The following is a 12,531-nucleotide window of genomic DNA, read 5'->3' on the forward strand; positions in this document are numbered from 1 at the left end:
CGAAATGGCCGCAAGAATTCATTCACAAAATTCGCTAAGATAATGGACACACATGCTGCACACGGTTCGAAACGGGTTGCTTAATAGATTAACAAGCAAATGGCTTCCAGCAATATTGTAGCGCAGATAGCGGGAGTGCTGTAGAGCTCCAGCTTTAGAGAAAATGGGCCGTTGCGTGCCGCATTATCAGTCAACCAGCAGCAAATAACACAAAAACAATTAATCATACCGTCCAAATGCGAGACTGCTCGACTTTTCTAGTGCGACTGCAGTGCGCTCTCAACAATATACAAACCTATATAGAGAAAACTAAAGTGGCGTTCCTTTTATATATATATATTACTTGTTAAGTCCAGAAGTTAACGATACATCTTATAGCTTACAGTATAGGCCACAAACACTTGGTAGACTTAATATTAAAGCGACTTAAATCATTATTTACATGCAAGGGGCACAGCTCCCAGTCTCCAGACTATTCCTATTCCTTATACTCCATGCAGTACCACTCTTTTCCCTCACTCTTCATCCTTGATGCAATTCTCGACCAATTCTCGCAAATTTGGATTTTCCATAGCAGCTGCAATGCGTTCCTTATCATTGATTTGCTTGTTGACTAGCAAAATAAAAAAGTTGATATTAAACGAATATTGAAAGGTAAACACACAACGCTCACTCTCTTCCTCCGTTTGATGGGCGCCCTTCTTGATGTAAATGTCCAGCTTAATGTTATGGGGCAAGCCACGTTCCACCTTGACGCGTATGCAGAGACCAATCAGCGTGGCGAGCGAGCAATGCGGCACCGTGGGATTAAATTCGATGCGCACCTGCAAGATCGACTCTTTGATAACAAATCACTCTCTTAAAAAACAATTGTTTATCGCACCACAGAGACATTTGAGCGGGTCGGTTGCATGACAAAGATTCCATCTTCGTAGATGACATTCAAATCCTCCAAGGTGCAGGGCTTCTCTGGATCTCGAATGGTGCGCAGTAGATCTTTAAGCAATGATAGCAATTACATAATGTGAATGACTATGTGACTTTATTATTAATTCGTATTTACCGTAGATAGTCTCTTGCAGATCGGTAGCATTGCGGTAGCCAAGCTCATGGAGCAGCGCGTCTTCGCCATAAGCGATCGCTCCATTATCCAATGACATTTGACTTGTTTTCCGCGCAAGCTCTGCGGCTGTTGTGCTGCCGTTGCTGTTGCTGTTGCTGCTGCTGTTGGCGACGCTGTCCGATTCAGAGAGTTTGCGCTTGATGTAAGACAACATATTTAGCGTTCTGTTTTGTGCTGTTCTGTTTGCTCTAATTATTCCCCAGCTGTCTGTGTATGCGTCTAAGTGTGTACGTGTGAAGATAGGTGTGTATGTGCTGCTCTGCTGTTTGGCACGTTTGATTGGGGCGCTCTTATCGCGTCAGTGTTTTTATCTTTTACGCGTTGTGTCGAACCGTTGTATTCCTCGTTTCGGCTGTGTGCAGTGTGCGTCGTTGCTCTTGTTGCTGCTTCTGTGTGCTTGGACAATGCAACATAATCTTTGTTTCGTTTTTACTATTATGAACTTTGATTTACCGATTTAGTCAAACAGATTTGCGTGTTAATTTTCGTCACAATTCGACACTATGAACACAAAATTTCACAAAACAGCTGGTTTTTGTTTTGGTCGTAACAGGGTTGCACAACCAACTTGTGCGATTATCGACAGAAAATAAGGTAGCGTCTAGTGTAGCTGTCAGTCGCTCAAAAGTGCACAAATGTGACGTCACCCGCGGAGAGCGCCACTTATGCAATTTGAATGAAGTTTAAGATGTAAATGCAACTGGCATATAATGTTTAAATAACCATATGTCACAATGTTATTGGAATATTATTGCAGCCCTGGTATTAACGATAATAAAAATCCTATAGCCATGCAGTATGTGTAACGGACAAATTTAAATTTATTACGTAATTTCTATAATATCGAAATAAATAAAATAAAAACTAACGAAGTAATTACATACTGTAATTGCTTTCGCACTTTGTTCGCACTTTGCTGAATTAGGCAACACTGTTGCTTATCAACGCTTCTTGGCTTCTTTGCTTCTGCGTTTTGGGCCTAATAAACTTGTGTACATACAAACATACAGACATACAGTGCATTAGTTTCTTTTGCGCCGGCTCGTTTTACTTTTGAACCAAGGGGAGAATCAATAATCTCAACTAATTACAACCTATAATGTGACTATATTTATTCTTCCGCCATAGAAAAATATATTAAAATAAACAAAACAATTTGTCCATTGTGGTAAATAACTGTAACTTGGCATGGCATCAAATTTAACTTAAACTTTTAGGATCTTTGCCCATTGTGCTTAAACAGCAATGTGATTTGAAGAGTAGTAGGCTCTGACATCGAAAATTTAGTGCACTAAGGCGAATATAAAATTTGTTTTAATCATTTCGTTTTTGTTAGTCTTACGAATTGTTTCTTCTTTGTGAAAGCTCGTCGAACGGAAGCAAATCTCGCTTTTTTACCCTTTTGAAAAATAAAGGAAAAAGTTCGTAAAAAGCGAAAAAGCCCATTGAACTGAACGCGAACGAAAGTGGTAAAAGGGTAAGACAAGGGAAATATTTTTTTTTTTCATTTTTTTGCAAGTGTGTCAGAATGCAATAGTTTGTGAAGAAAGATGGCGTGAGCAAATTAAACTGTTTGGGAAATGTCCCGTAATTTGTATATTCCATATATATGTACAAAGTTTAGAAGATAGTTTTTGCTAAGCAGCTCGCAATTCATTTTCAGTCTTCGTTCGGTGCACAACGCCATTTCTCCATATTTTTTTTTCACCAGTGAGAAATTAATAGAATTAATTTTGTGGAGTGTATTAACAGTTTTTTTTCTGCAGATCATATACTAAAATGGTTGCGGATAACATTGATTGTGGCGTTGCTATTGCTGCTGCTGCGGATCAATCCTCTGCCGCGGCAGGAGTTTCCATTAAGGATGAGCTGCCAAGTGGCAATTATGTTGTGGTATCAGTGGATATCGATACCACTGGACGTCGCCTAATCGACGAGGTAACTTGTGAACTGGAAATGTAAACTAGGGGAAAGGGTTAATGAACTTTCATTCAACCGTAACCTAACTTTTCGCAACTTTCCAATCGTTTTCCTTTCGTAGATTGTCCAATTGGCCGCCTACACCCCGTCGGATCATTTTGAGCAATACATTATGCCGTATATGAATCTAAATCCGGCTGCCCGTCAGCGCCATCAAGTTCGCGTCATTTCCATTGGATTCTTTCGTATGCTGAAGTCGATGCAGACGTACAAGGTGAGTTGGAATGCAAAAATATTTTCAGAATCAAATCTACAAGAAATTCTCTTCCCATTCAAAAATACTATAATATAGATCATTAAATCAAAATCTGAGGTTGCTGCGCTCAAAGACTTTCTTGAGTGGTTGGATCAACTAAAAGCCAAGAATCCCGATTCGGATGGCATTGTTCTTTTCTATCACGAGGAACGCAAATTTATACCCTATATGATTTTACAATCGCTCGTAAAATATGGCATGTTGGATAGATTCAACAAGACGGTCAAGTACTTTGTGAATAGCTTTAATCTGGCCAAATCCTCCATTGGCGACACTAAACACTATAGTCTACGCAATTTAACCAAGATACTGGCCAAAGCCAAGGAGGAGAATGCCAAGGATAAAAGCGAGAACGTGGCAGATAGCAACACTATTACCAACAAGCGCATCAAGAATGCCATCCATAAGGATCGCGACGAATTCGATGGCAGTGCCAGCGTTCGTGCCAAGCTCGCTTACACTGTTGCTCTCCAGCTGAGCAACTCTAATGCGAGCGGTACAGCTCCGGCATCGGCGGATTCGCAGAGCAATCTATTTAATGCCCTGAAGCCCTACACTGAACCTATCAGTGGCGATGTCAAGGAGCTGGACACGCAGAACTTGAACCTGGAGCGCCAGAACTCGTTTCGTCCGGTCTTCTTGAATTATTTCAAGACTACACTGTATCACCGTGTTCGTGCTGTGAAATTCCGTATTGTGCTCGCCGAGAATGGTTTCGATTTGACCACATTGAATGACATATGGACGGACAAGCATGCCGCTGGTTTGGAAGCAGCTCTACAGGGCATTGCCCATCTAAAGACTGAGGATAGGACGGAATTGGTTGAGCTGCTGGACAGCTTCTTCGATCCCAACAAGGTGACCATTAAGCCGGTGGTTAAGCACAGCACAATGAGGCGTCGTAACAAACGCAATACGCTTACCCAAAAGTCTGGCTCGCATTCAGCTACCAGCGAAGAGTTTGGCGCCGGTGGCGATAAATCGCAGAGCGTATCCTCCGTGCCGGATTCCACCACCAAGACGCCGTCGCCCCTTAAGAACGGTAGCCGAGCGCAGCGCAAACGCAACTCGCGAGTCAACCTCGAAGTCAAGGAAGTGAAATCCACAGATGCGTCACTGAATAGCTCGGCGCCTGCTAGCATCTCAGTGCCCAGCTATATGCCCATTGCAGCCAGTAACTAATCCCGAGCGGCGCAAAATAAGTAATAATTGTATTTGATTTTTAAAATCTTATATTTTAATGCTTTTATACTTAGCTGAAATGCTTATGTATTTATATATTCTTATATATGTAGTTTAGCATTATCCAGCTTTAAAAATGCGCTTTTATACATTGTATATTATTTAAGCCAATTGAATTATTGAATTTATGAAAACGTTGAAAAACAAATATTTATTCATTTTACATTATTTTACAGCCTCGTGAAGAAATTGTCATAAAAAAACCTACACGAAGTTGACAAAGAATCAAATGAGAAACGAAGAAATTTATAATAGCGAACTCTTTTCCTTTTTGAAGAACGACACAGATTAGAAACAAATTTTGTCCAAATTTTAGTGGCACGTATAAATTTCCTGTGGTAATACGCATCATGTAAATGTAATTAAATGTGGAGTGAACACGCTAGTGAATGGATACACATAATCCTATAATGAACAACAGATTAATCGGTAAACCCGCAACACAAAGAAGTAATTCCTAACAATGGATCATCGGATTGTTGCATCGTCCATTGCACACTCGTCCATTCACAACCAAAAAATGGATATATTGTAATTGTATATGCAAAACAAACTTCGTTGCGTTTAGGGGACATCATTTTTCAGAACTAAAATACAAGACAACACTGGAAGGAAAAATGCATGAGCCGCCGGTAAACGCTTCGATTAGATAAACATTGGGTAAACCTTAGAACACAAATGGAATATACTAATATAAAATAGGTTACCCAATGTTGAAAATGTGCATGAAGAGAGAATAGCTAACCTACACTAAATATAATAATAAGAGAAGAAAACTATAGCTGAAGAATCTATACTAAACATTAAGCAGTAAGACATATATGTATGTAATTGTTTATAGAGAAAAACAAATATTTCAAGCTTATATTTCACACAAGTATTTCATGTTTGCACATAAGTTTGGCTTTCAATTTCAATAAATATATGAAATTATAAGGCATTTAAAAATGTAACAGAAATGTTTTGTTTTTAAATTTATCGAAATCTCTACGACAGTGTAACCAGCTCGCTATTTTCTATGTTCTGTGTTTTTGGTATTTATCAATGTCACGGCGAATTTTTTAAAATATAGAATTTAATAGATTTGAGAGAAATATTCGCAAGGAAAATACATTAACTAGAAAATAAATTAATATACATTACGCATAGCATTGATGATAATTGATTGGAACATCGATATTTTCAAAAATATGCAATCGATGCATCGATAAGTGTGGGCGATGTTCCTCCACATCTAGTTAGTTTGTTGTTGCCCGTTGCAGTGATCGCCTTCGACTGACGAACGGACGAGAAAGAATATAAACACAGCTAATTAATTGCACGCTGCGTTTTAGCGTCGCAGCAACAATCCCATGATGATGATGGAAGTTGATCCCGACGAGGAGCAGCAACAAGAGACGAATACGTCCATCTATGAAGATACCCTAGACTTTGGCTACTACAACATGGCACACGGCATGCTCATCGACATTGAAGAGGAGCTGCGTGAAAAGTTTCCCAATGAGGAACGCGTTCGCTTCTCCCAATTGAACACATTATATTTGGCAGCTCGCAGCAACCATATGATGAGATTTGTGGAGGCCCTCAACACGATCAATTCGCAACAAATGCAAACGCATTTGGTAAACACAGTAAGTGTTTCTACCTCTCCCTCTCCCTCGCACCACACTTGCCACTCTCAATGTTGTTAATTTATTTTGCGTAATGTCCGCAAATTGACTACTGCGTCATTAATGAAAATTTCCACCTATATATAGGTATTGTTTTTAATACGTGCATATAGATGCTCGTAATTCGAATAGAGCGTATTTCGCTCGGCCAGCTCATTTGGTTGTTCTTTGTTTATCGCCTCATCTCGGATGCGATGCGAGATGCTGCTGCTTCCTCTCTATAACACCTAAATACATACACATGTGTATTTAATAGCTTTGGCAAGCGGTGACGGCGTAGTAATTGTTGTTAATTTTCAATTAATGCCGCATGCACAGAGAAACATGCTGTGTCACGTTGAATTAGAGATTGTGCCACAATATTGAGGCAAATTACTCATTTGCAACTCAACGTGCGATCTTCTCTATTCGCTGGACAGGCCAACAAGAACTTGGCCCGTTGCCAGCCACTTTTAGCAGTTCCTCAAATGTGCGTTGTTTTTAATCATGAATAATATTTCACATAAATACGCGAAAGAGCAACTGCAGTTGTCTTAAAGGGGAAATCGAATTCAACTGCTGTATTGGAATGTGACTAAAACAGCTGCGTACTGTAAACAAACCCCCCTCCCCCCTTTTGCAACTTCCTTGTGCTCTCTCAGCTGCTCAAATGAGCGAGAGAGCAAAACATAGAGAGCGTGAGAGTGCGCTTACTCTCTTGCCATCCCTTGCGCTCTCGCAGGCTCTAAAGCTGGTCAGCTGTTGTGCGGGTTTGGAATGCACAGGCGCACGCTCTTCTACCCTGTATGACAAGAGTCCTTTTATTATCAACCCCCATCTATATATGCATATGGCATACTATGTGTGCTGGGGGTTGGGCGCAGGACACGAAGTTTTATCGAATTTTTCGTGACTGGCTGGCTGGCGTCAGGACCTTTTGCAGTATTAGAGCCAGGCAGCTGCTTGCAGTTCAATTTTTGTTTGTCAGTCAGCAGCGCCATGCACGCGGAGTTATATCGGTAAGGATAACATAATATGTCCTTCCATATCGCCTACCCACTACTGCATCATTATCTTTATAGTACACGCAAACGCTGGTACGAATCCGCCTGGCCAGGAGCGAGCTTCTGGCGCGGCGCTAGCGACACATTGCCACTAACCAGCTATATAACGTATCCGGCGGTAAGTCTACCCTGCCTTCGCTCAGTTTCTTGACCCACTTAGCTATTTCTGTAGCCAGCACAGACAACAACAAACAGCCAACAGCCAAATGGGCATTTAACCATTTAAAGCCAAAAACGCAATTTGCCCTGAAAATGTCGCTGCTGCTGATGTTGTTGTTGCCTTGGACTTTGGCCACACAATGCCTGGATCTTGTCTCCTCAGCATCCATATGTCAGCAGCCAGACAAAGAGTGTGTGTGTGTGTGTGTGTGTCAGCACAGTTTGCAATATTTACATGTGGCATGCCAAGCAAACGGGGGAAAACAATCGGGCGACGACAAAAGAAAAGCTTTCTTTTTGCTCGTCGCAGATTTATGCTGTAAAAAGTGCTCGACGCTCAACGCTCGATGCTCAACGCACTATTTTCAGCCTCAGCCAGCCTTGACTGTGAAAATTCGAAAATGTGAAAACGCGAATGATGCGCACGCATCTCATAAGCACACAACTCAAGTGCTAAACACGCTATAGCTACAGTAAGAGCACGCTATAGCGAACCATAAAAAATATCTATAAAATCTTACTTTATGGTGATATATAGAACGATGCTAGTTACAGTAAAGCTATTCAAAGTCTTTAAAAAGAGCCAAAAATATAGTCCGAAAAAGCTGTATAAATAAGCAGTTTAAAAACCTTAAAATGTAAATAAGAACATAGAATAATTGAGTCATGTCAGTAAAAATAACAAAACAACTAACTAAAAGTAAATAATCATTTAGTCAGAATCAGCTCAGTAAATTGGATTAAATAGGTAAATAAGACATCCAGAAAAAGAAATAGGCAAAAATTGAGTCATCTCTATAAAAATAACAAAACAACTAACAGTGCATTCAGAGACCGTATATATAAAGAATATATATTTTTGTGCAAAGATAGAAGCAGAGTTTACTCTCTTAAAATAATTAAAGCCGTAACCGTAAGCCGAATTGGAGTCGCCTAAATTTAAATTACCAAAGTAAAATTAGCAGTGTTATCATAAACCATATAAAGAGTATTCTTACTTGTATAAACAACATAGGTATTTTGACTAACAATTTGACAATTTTTCAGAAGTGTAATATAAATCTAATCTACATAATTATCTAATCCTCCTATAGAGTATATTATACGATCGTTTCTTTCGTTAACTTCGTGCCTAGCAAATTTCATACTTGTTTTATCTCATCCGCAGAACTTTGATCAGCCCGATGGTCAGTCCCTTACCCCGCTGACCATGGCCGCAATGTCCGGCAATGTGACATTCGTGAAGACGCTACTCTCGCACTACGATGTGGATCTGGAGCGCGAGTGCAATGTCATCTTTGATGGCTTGGTCGTCTATGGGGCAACAGCACTGTGGGTAGCCGCTGGCATGGGGCATCTGCAAATTGTCAAAATGCTTGTGCAGGCAGGCGCCTCTATCAATCACAATACCAAGGCGCAGTCTTCTCCGCTGCGTGCCGCCTGCTACGAAGGTCAGTTTCATCTGCGTGTTACCTTGAAATAATTCTAAATAAATTTTGTATTTTCTACTTGCAGGTCGATTGGACATTGTGGAGTTTCTGATCGAGCATGGCGCCGATGTGAATGCCACAAATTTATTCAACAACAACACGCTGATGATTGCCGCCTATAAGGGACATCATTTGGTCGTCAACACGCTGTTGCAGAACGGTTCACGACCCAATGATCAGGCTCTCTGTGGCGCTACGGCGTTGCACTATGCCGCAGAGAGCGGACATCTGGATGTGGTGGTGGCATTGCTGAATCATGGTGCCACACTGCAGCTAAATGAGGCTGGCATCTCGCCAGCGTTGCAGGCTGCCGAGCGATTGCACGAGGATGTGGTCGAGGCATTCATACAGCGTCCGGGGCTAATGAGCAAGGAGGAGCAGATCACAGCGCTGGAGTTGCTTGGTGCTACCTATGCCAATGACAAGACCAAATACGATGTGCAACGTGCACACAGCTACTTGATGCGTGCCATGCAACTTCGCTACAGCGATGCGCGGCATGTGGTCCGTAAAAAAGTGCAACAACCGGTGCCCGCCTATGACAGCTGGTTTGAGACCGAAACCCTGCCCGAACTGAATGCCATCAAGCTCAACCATCACTCCATACACATGGAATCGCTGGCCATACGCGAGCGTGTGCTGGGCAAGAACAATCCGGAGCTGCCACAAGCCATCATATATCGCGGTGCGGTTATGGCGGATCAGGGACGCTTCGAGCAGTGCCAAGTGCTGTGGAACTACGCCATCGATCTGCGCATGCGCAACAATGTAAGTTACCTGCAAAGAGTTTCGATTGCATTCGCTAAATAAACCTGCTTTTTACAGGTCTCCGTTGAACGTGATTTGCTGCGTTTCGCGCAGCTGTTTGCGCAAATATTGCGCGTAGAAAACCATCGTCTAACGCTGGATCAAGTGCTGCCCGTGCTCTCCAAGTGTCAACAGGAGATTGAGAACAATAAGCACAAGATGCTCAACACCAAGCCAAACACATGCGCCAGCCTGCTGCAGGATCAAAACAATCAGAACTGCATCACAGCGTTGTATTTAATCAAAATTGTCACACAGCTGGCACGTCGCAAGAAGGATCAGGACATCAATGAGGAGCACATACAGCAACTGTTTCTTGTTGTGCGCAAGTTCATACAGCACGACACCCGCCTCCAAGATGGTCAAACGCTGCTTCATCTCGCCGTCAACGGCGTGACGCCCGTCGACGAATTCTATACCAACGAAATTTGCAAGTGAGTGGAGAGAGAATTAAATAAGCTCTAAATGGAAATGCATCTAAATATCTCTACTTTATGTTAGATTTCCCTGCTATGCTACTGCTCTGGTGTTGGTGCACTGTGGCGCCTCGGTTGTAGCTGTGGATGCTGCACGCAATACGCCGCTGCACATACTGGTGACCAAGATAAACAGCTCACAGGATCGCCAGGGCGAAATGGCGCGCATTTTGCAGCTGTTTGTGGAAGCGGGCGCACATTTGGATGCGGTGAATGCGGCTGGCCAAACAGCTGCCACAGCCTGCAAGCAAGGTAATATGAAGTTATCTCCTGTCATTATAAAATACTAATATTATATTGCATTTGCAGTTAACTTGTCCAATCTGTTGCATGGTCATCAGAACGCGCACACGAGTTTGAAGTGTCTTGCAGCACGCTCGATTGCCACAAATCGTTTGAACTTTAGGGGCATGATACCCACACAGCTGGAAGCTTTCATCCAAATGCACAGCGTGCACAAGGTGCTTACATAGATAGCCAAAAGAAAACAAAAAAAAAAATGGATTGACCACCGCAGAAGTCAATGTCAAAACCTCTAACAAACTTAAGTCATTAGGAACTGTGTATATTTTGGAGTCACCGCACATATGAATGTTTAAATGTGTATCGAATTTAGTGACTTAAGTTAGCCAAATGCCAACAATTTTTATATATTTTACACACAACTCACACATTGCGCACTCACACTTTGTTGAAATTATTTTGTTTTTATTTTTTTAATTTCATTATTTTTTTTCATTCATTATTTATTTATTTTGCAACTCACACTTTGGACTGACTGTTTGTTTATAAACAACATATGTAAAATCATTTTGTACATTTTCTATGTGTATTAATTAATTAATGTTAATTGCGGCGGCGGCATCGTTTAAATCAATTGAATTGATTTTGTTGCTCGACCCCAGAAAAAGAAACAAACAAACACACACACACAACACAAATGAATAAAATATCAAATACGCAATTCAAATTAATTGTTATATGTATTTACAAATCGAAAATCACAGCTGATAACGAAACTATGTACACTAACTTAGTACGATTATAAATTCCTTAGATATTCACATCGCTAATCTTATGGTTATTGTGACGCGCCTGCGGATAAACCTGCGGCTGTCGCATTACCTCCTCATACGTGGGCGGTGGCGCTGCAAAAAACAATTAATTTCCATTACAATTAATTACTTTGAAGTGCTAGTCGACCACATACCGTTGATGACATAGTCCTCGTCGTGCATGAAGGCGGGATTAATGACGGCATCTGTGGGATACGTGCGTTCGATGGTGCGCTCCTCGAGGGTTGAACGATGCGAGTAACGCTGCAAGTTATCCGACTGTCGATGAAAGTTATTCATATAGTGATCCTCCTGTTCGATATCCTCGCTCTGCAGTTGTATCACATGCACCGAGGGACGACGCTCTCCGGTCTCAGCGATGGCATCGGTGTAGTTCTCGCTGAAGCGAAACGGCGCCGTCAGTGACTTTTTACACTTGAGAAACAGCACGATCAATATCCAGCCCAGTATGAGGACCAAGTACACAAATCCCAACATGCTCATCGAGAGGCCGTTCTCGTCTCAGGCAGGCATCAAACGCCTGCCTGTCTATCGCAGCTGCCTGCTAAGTATTTACTTTTATTTTGTAGGGATATTTTAACTGGCCAAGGCTCGTTGTTGATGTGTATCAAGAAAATCGATAAGCAAAGTGTTCGCTCTTGTTGTTGTTGTAGTTGTGGTTCGCGTGTGGCCAGCACTCTTGGTCTGGCCGTGCTCATTGTTGTCGCCAAACTGACAGCGCTCACAACGGCGCAAAGAAGGCGAGGCCCCACAAATGGGGACGCGTCGCCATATCACCACAGTGACCACAACACAAATGGCCAAAGGGAAAAGCTAAAGGCAAGCGAAGCAACTGGAAAAAGGAGCAAACGGAGCAGGAGGTCACAGTGCCAAACTCTGTGATTTCTGTTTGCCCATGACGAGTTGACTGACAGCCAATAAATAGCTAATCCTTTAGAGTCACATTAAACATGCAACTCTGCTAGTCTAAAATTCCATAGAACTGCTACCAATTGTTTCACGTTGCTCCGCCTCCTCTTGCTTCCTCAATGAGCTCATTTCTCTGATATAATTGGCTAATTTGGGCAGAAGCATGACGTCACACACACGGCATCGGCATAAAAAAGTTAATAGTCCACTTAACATTATGCGGCCCGTTTGTCAGCTTATATCAAATATGCATGTACAAAAATAGTCTACGAAATGGCCCAGTTGACCTTATGCGAGAGG

General features: G+C 41.9%; 4 protein-coding genes across 6 annotated transcripts; 2 read left to right on the top strand and 2 right to left on the bottom strand.

Moving 5' to 3' along the window:
* Window positions 1-314: 314 nt before the first annotated feature.
* Window positions 315-1,684, bottom strand: LOC132793656 (MIP18 family protein galla-1). Of its 2 annotated transcripts, XM_060803673.1 has the most exons (5): window positions 1,577-1,684; window positions 1,064-1,519; window positions 884-996; window positions 674-824; window positions 315-613 (listed from the first exon to the last, which is right to left on the bottom strand). In XM_060803673.1, exons 2-5 carry the CDS (start codon window positions 1,275-1,277, stop codon window positions 516-518), a joined length of 576 nt encoding a protein of 191 aa, XP_060659656.1. In that variant the 5' UTR covers window positions 1,278-1,519; window positions 1,577-1,684; the 3' UTR covers window positions 315-515. The 2 variants fall into 2 exon arrangements, with proteins under 2 accessions (XP_060659656.1, XP_060659655.1); XM_060803672.1 differs by having other exon boundaries at window positions 1,064-1,672.
* Window positions 1,685-2,440: 756 nt separating this feature from the next.
* LOC132793655 (maternal protein exuperantia) lies at window positions 2,441-5,560 on the top strand. The gene is made up of 5 exons (XM_060803671.1): window positions 2,441-2,600; window positions 2,890-3,061; window positions 3,165-3,317; window positions 3,396-4,561; window positions 4,778-5,560. The coding sequence occupies exons 2-4, from the start codon at window positions 2,903-2,905 to the stop codon at window positions 4,539-4,541; spliced, it is 1,458 nt and encodes a 485-aa protein (XP_060659654.1). The 5' UTR covers window positions 2,441-2,600; window positions 2,890-2,902; the 3' UTR covers window positions 4,542-4,561; window positions 4,778-5,560.
* Window positions 5,561-5,833: 273 nt separating this feature from the next.
* LOC132793654 (protein fem-1 homolog B) lies at window positions 5,834-11,226 on the top strand. Of its 2 annotated transcripts, XM_060803670.1 has the most exons (7): window positions 7,135-7,269; window positions 7,333-7,432; window positions 8,642-8,924; window positions 8,989-9,731; window positions 9,789-10,204; window positions 10,272-10,498; window positions 10,556-11,226. In XM_060803670.1, exons 1-7 carry the CDS (start codon window positions 7,250-7,252, stop codon window positions 10,717-10,719), a joined length of 1,953 nt encoding a protein of 650 aa, XP_060659653.1. In that variant the 5' UTR covers window positions 7,135-7,249; the 3' UTR covers window positions 10,720-11,226. The 2 variants fall into 2 exon arrangements, with proteins under 2 accessions (XP_060659652.1, XP_060659653.1); XM_060803669.1 differs by lacking the exons at window positions 7,135-7,269; window positions 7,333-7,432 and adding an exon at window positions 5,834-6,232.
* A 4-nt stretch (window positions 11,227-11,230) lies between these two features.
* On the bottom strand, window positions 11,231-12,066 carry LOC132793660 (uncharacterized). Its single transcript, XM_060803680.1, has 2 exons — window positions 11,457-12,066; window positions 11,231-11,394 (listed from the first exon to the last, which is right to left on the bottom strand). The coding sequence occupies exons 1-2, from the start codon at window positions 11,803-11,805 to the stop codon at window positions 11,300-11,302; spliced, it is 444 nt and encodes a 147-aa protein (XP_060659663.1). The 5' UTR covers window positions 11,806-12,066; the 3' UTR covers window positions 11,231-11,299.
* Window positions 12,067-12,531: the final 465 nt, after the last annotated feature.

Source organism: Drosophila nasuta, chromosome 3 (genome assembly GCF_023558535.2).
Source record: "Drosophila nasuta strain 15112-1781.00 chromosome 3, ASM2355853v1, whole genome shotgun sequence".
NCBI lineage: Eukaryota > Metazoa > Arthropoda > Insecta > Diptera > Drosophilidae > Drosophila > Drosophila nasuta.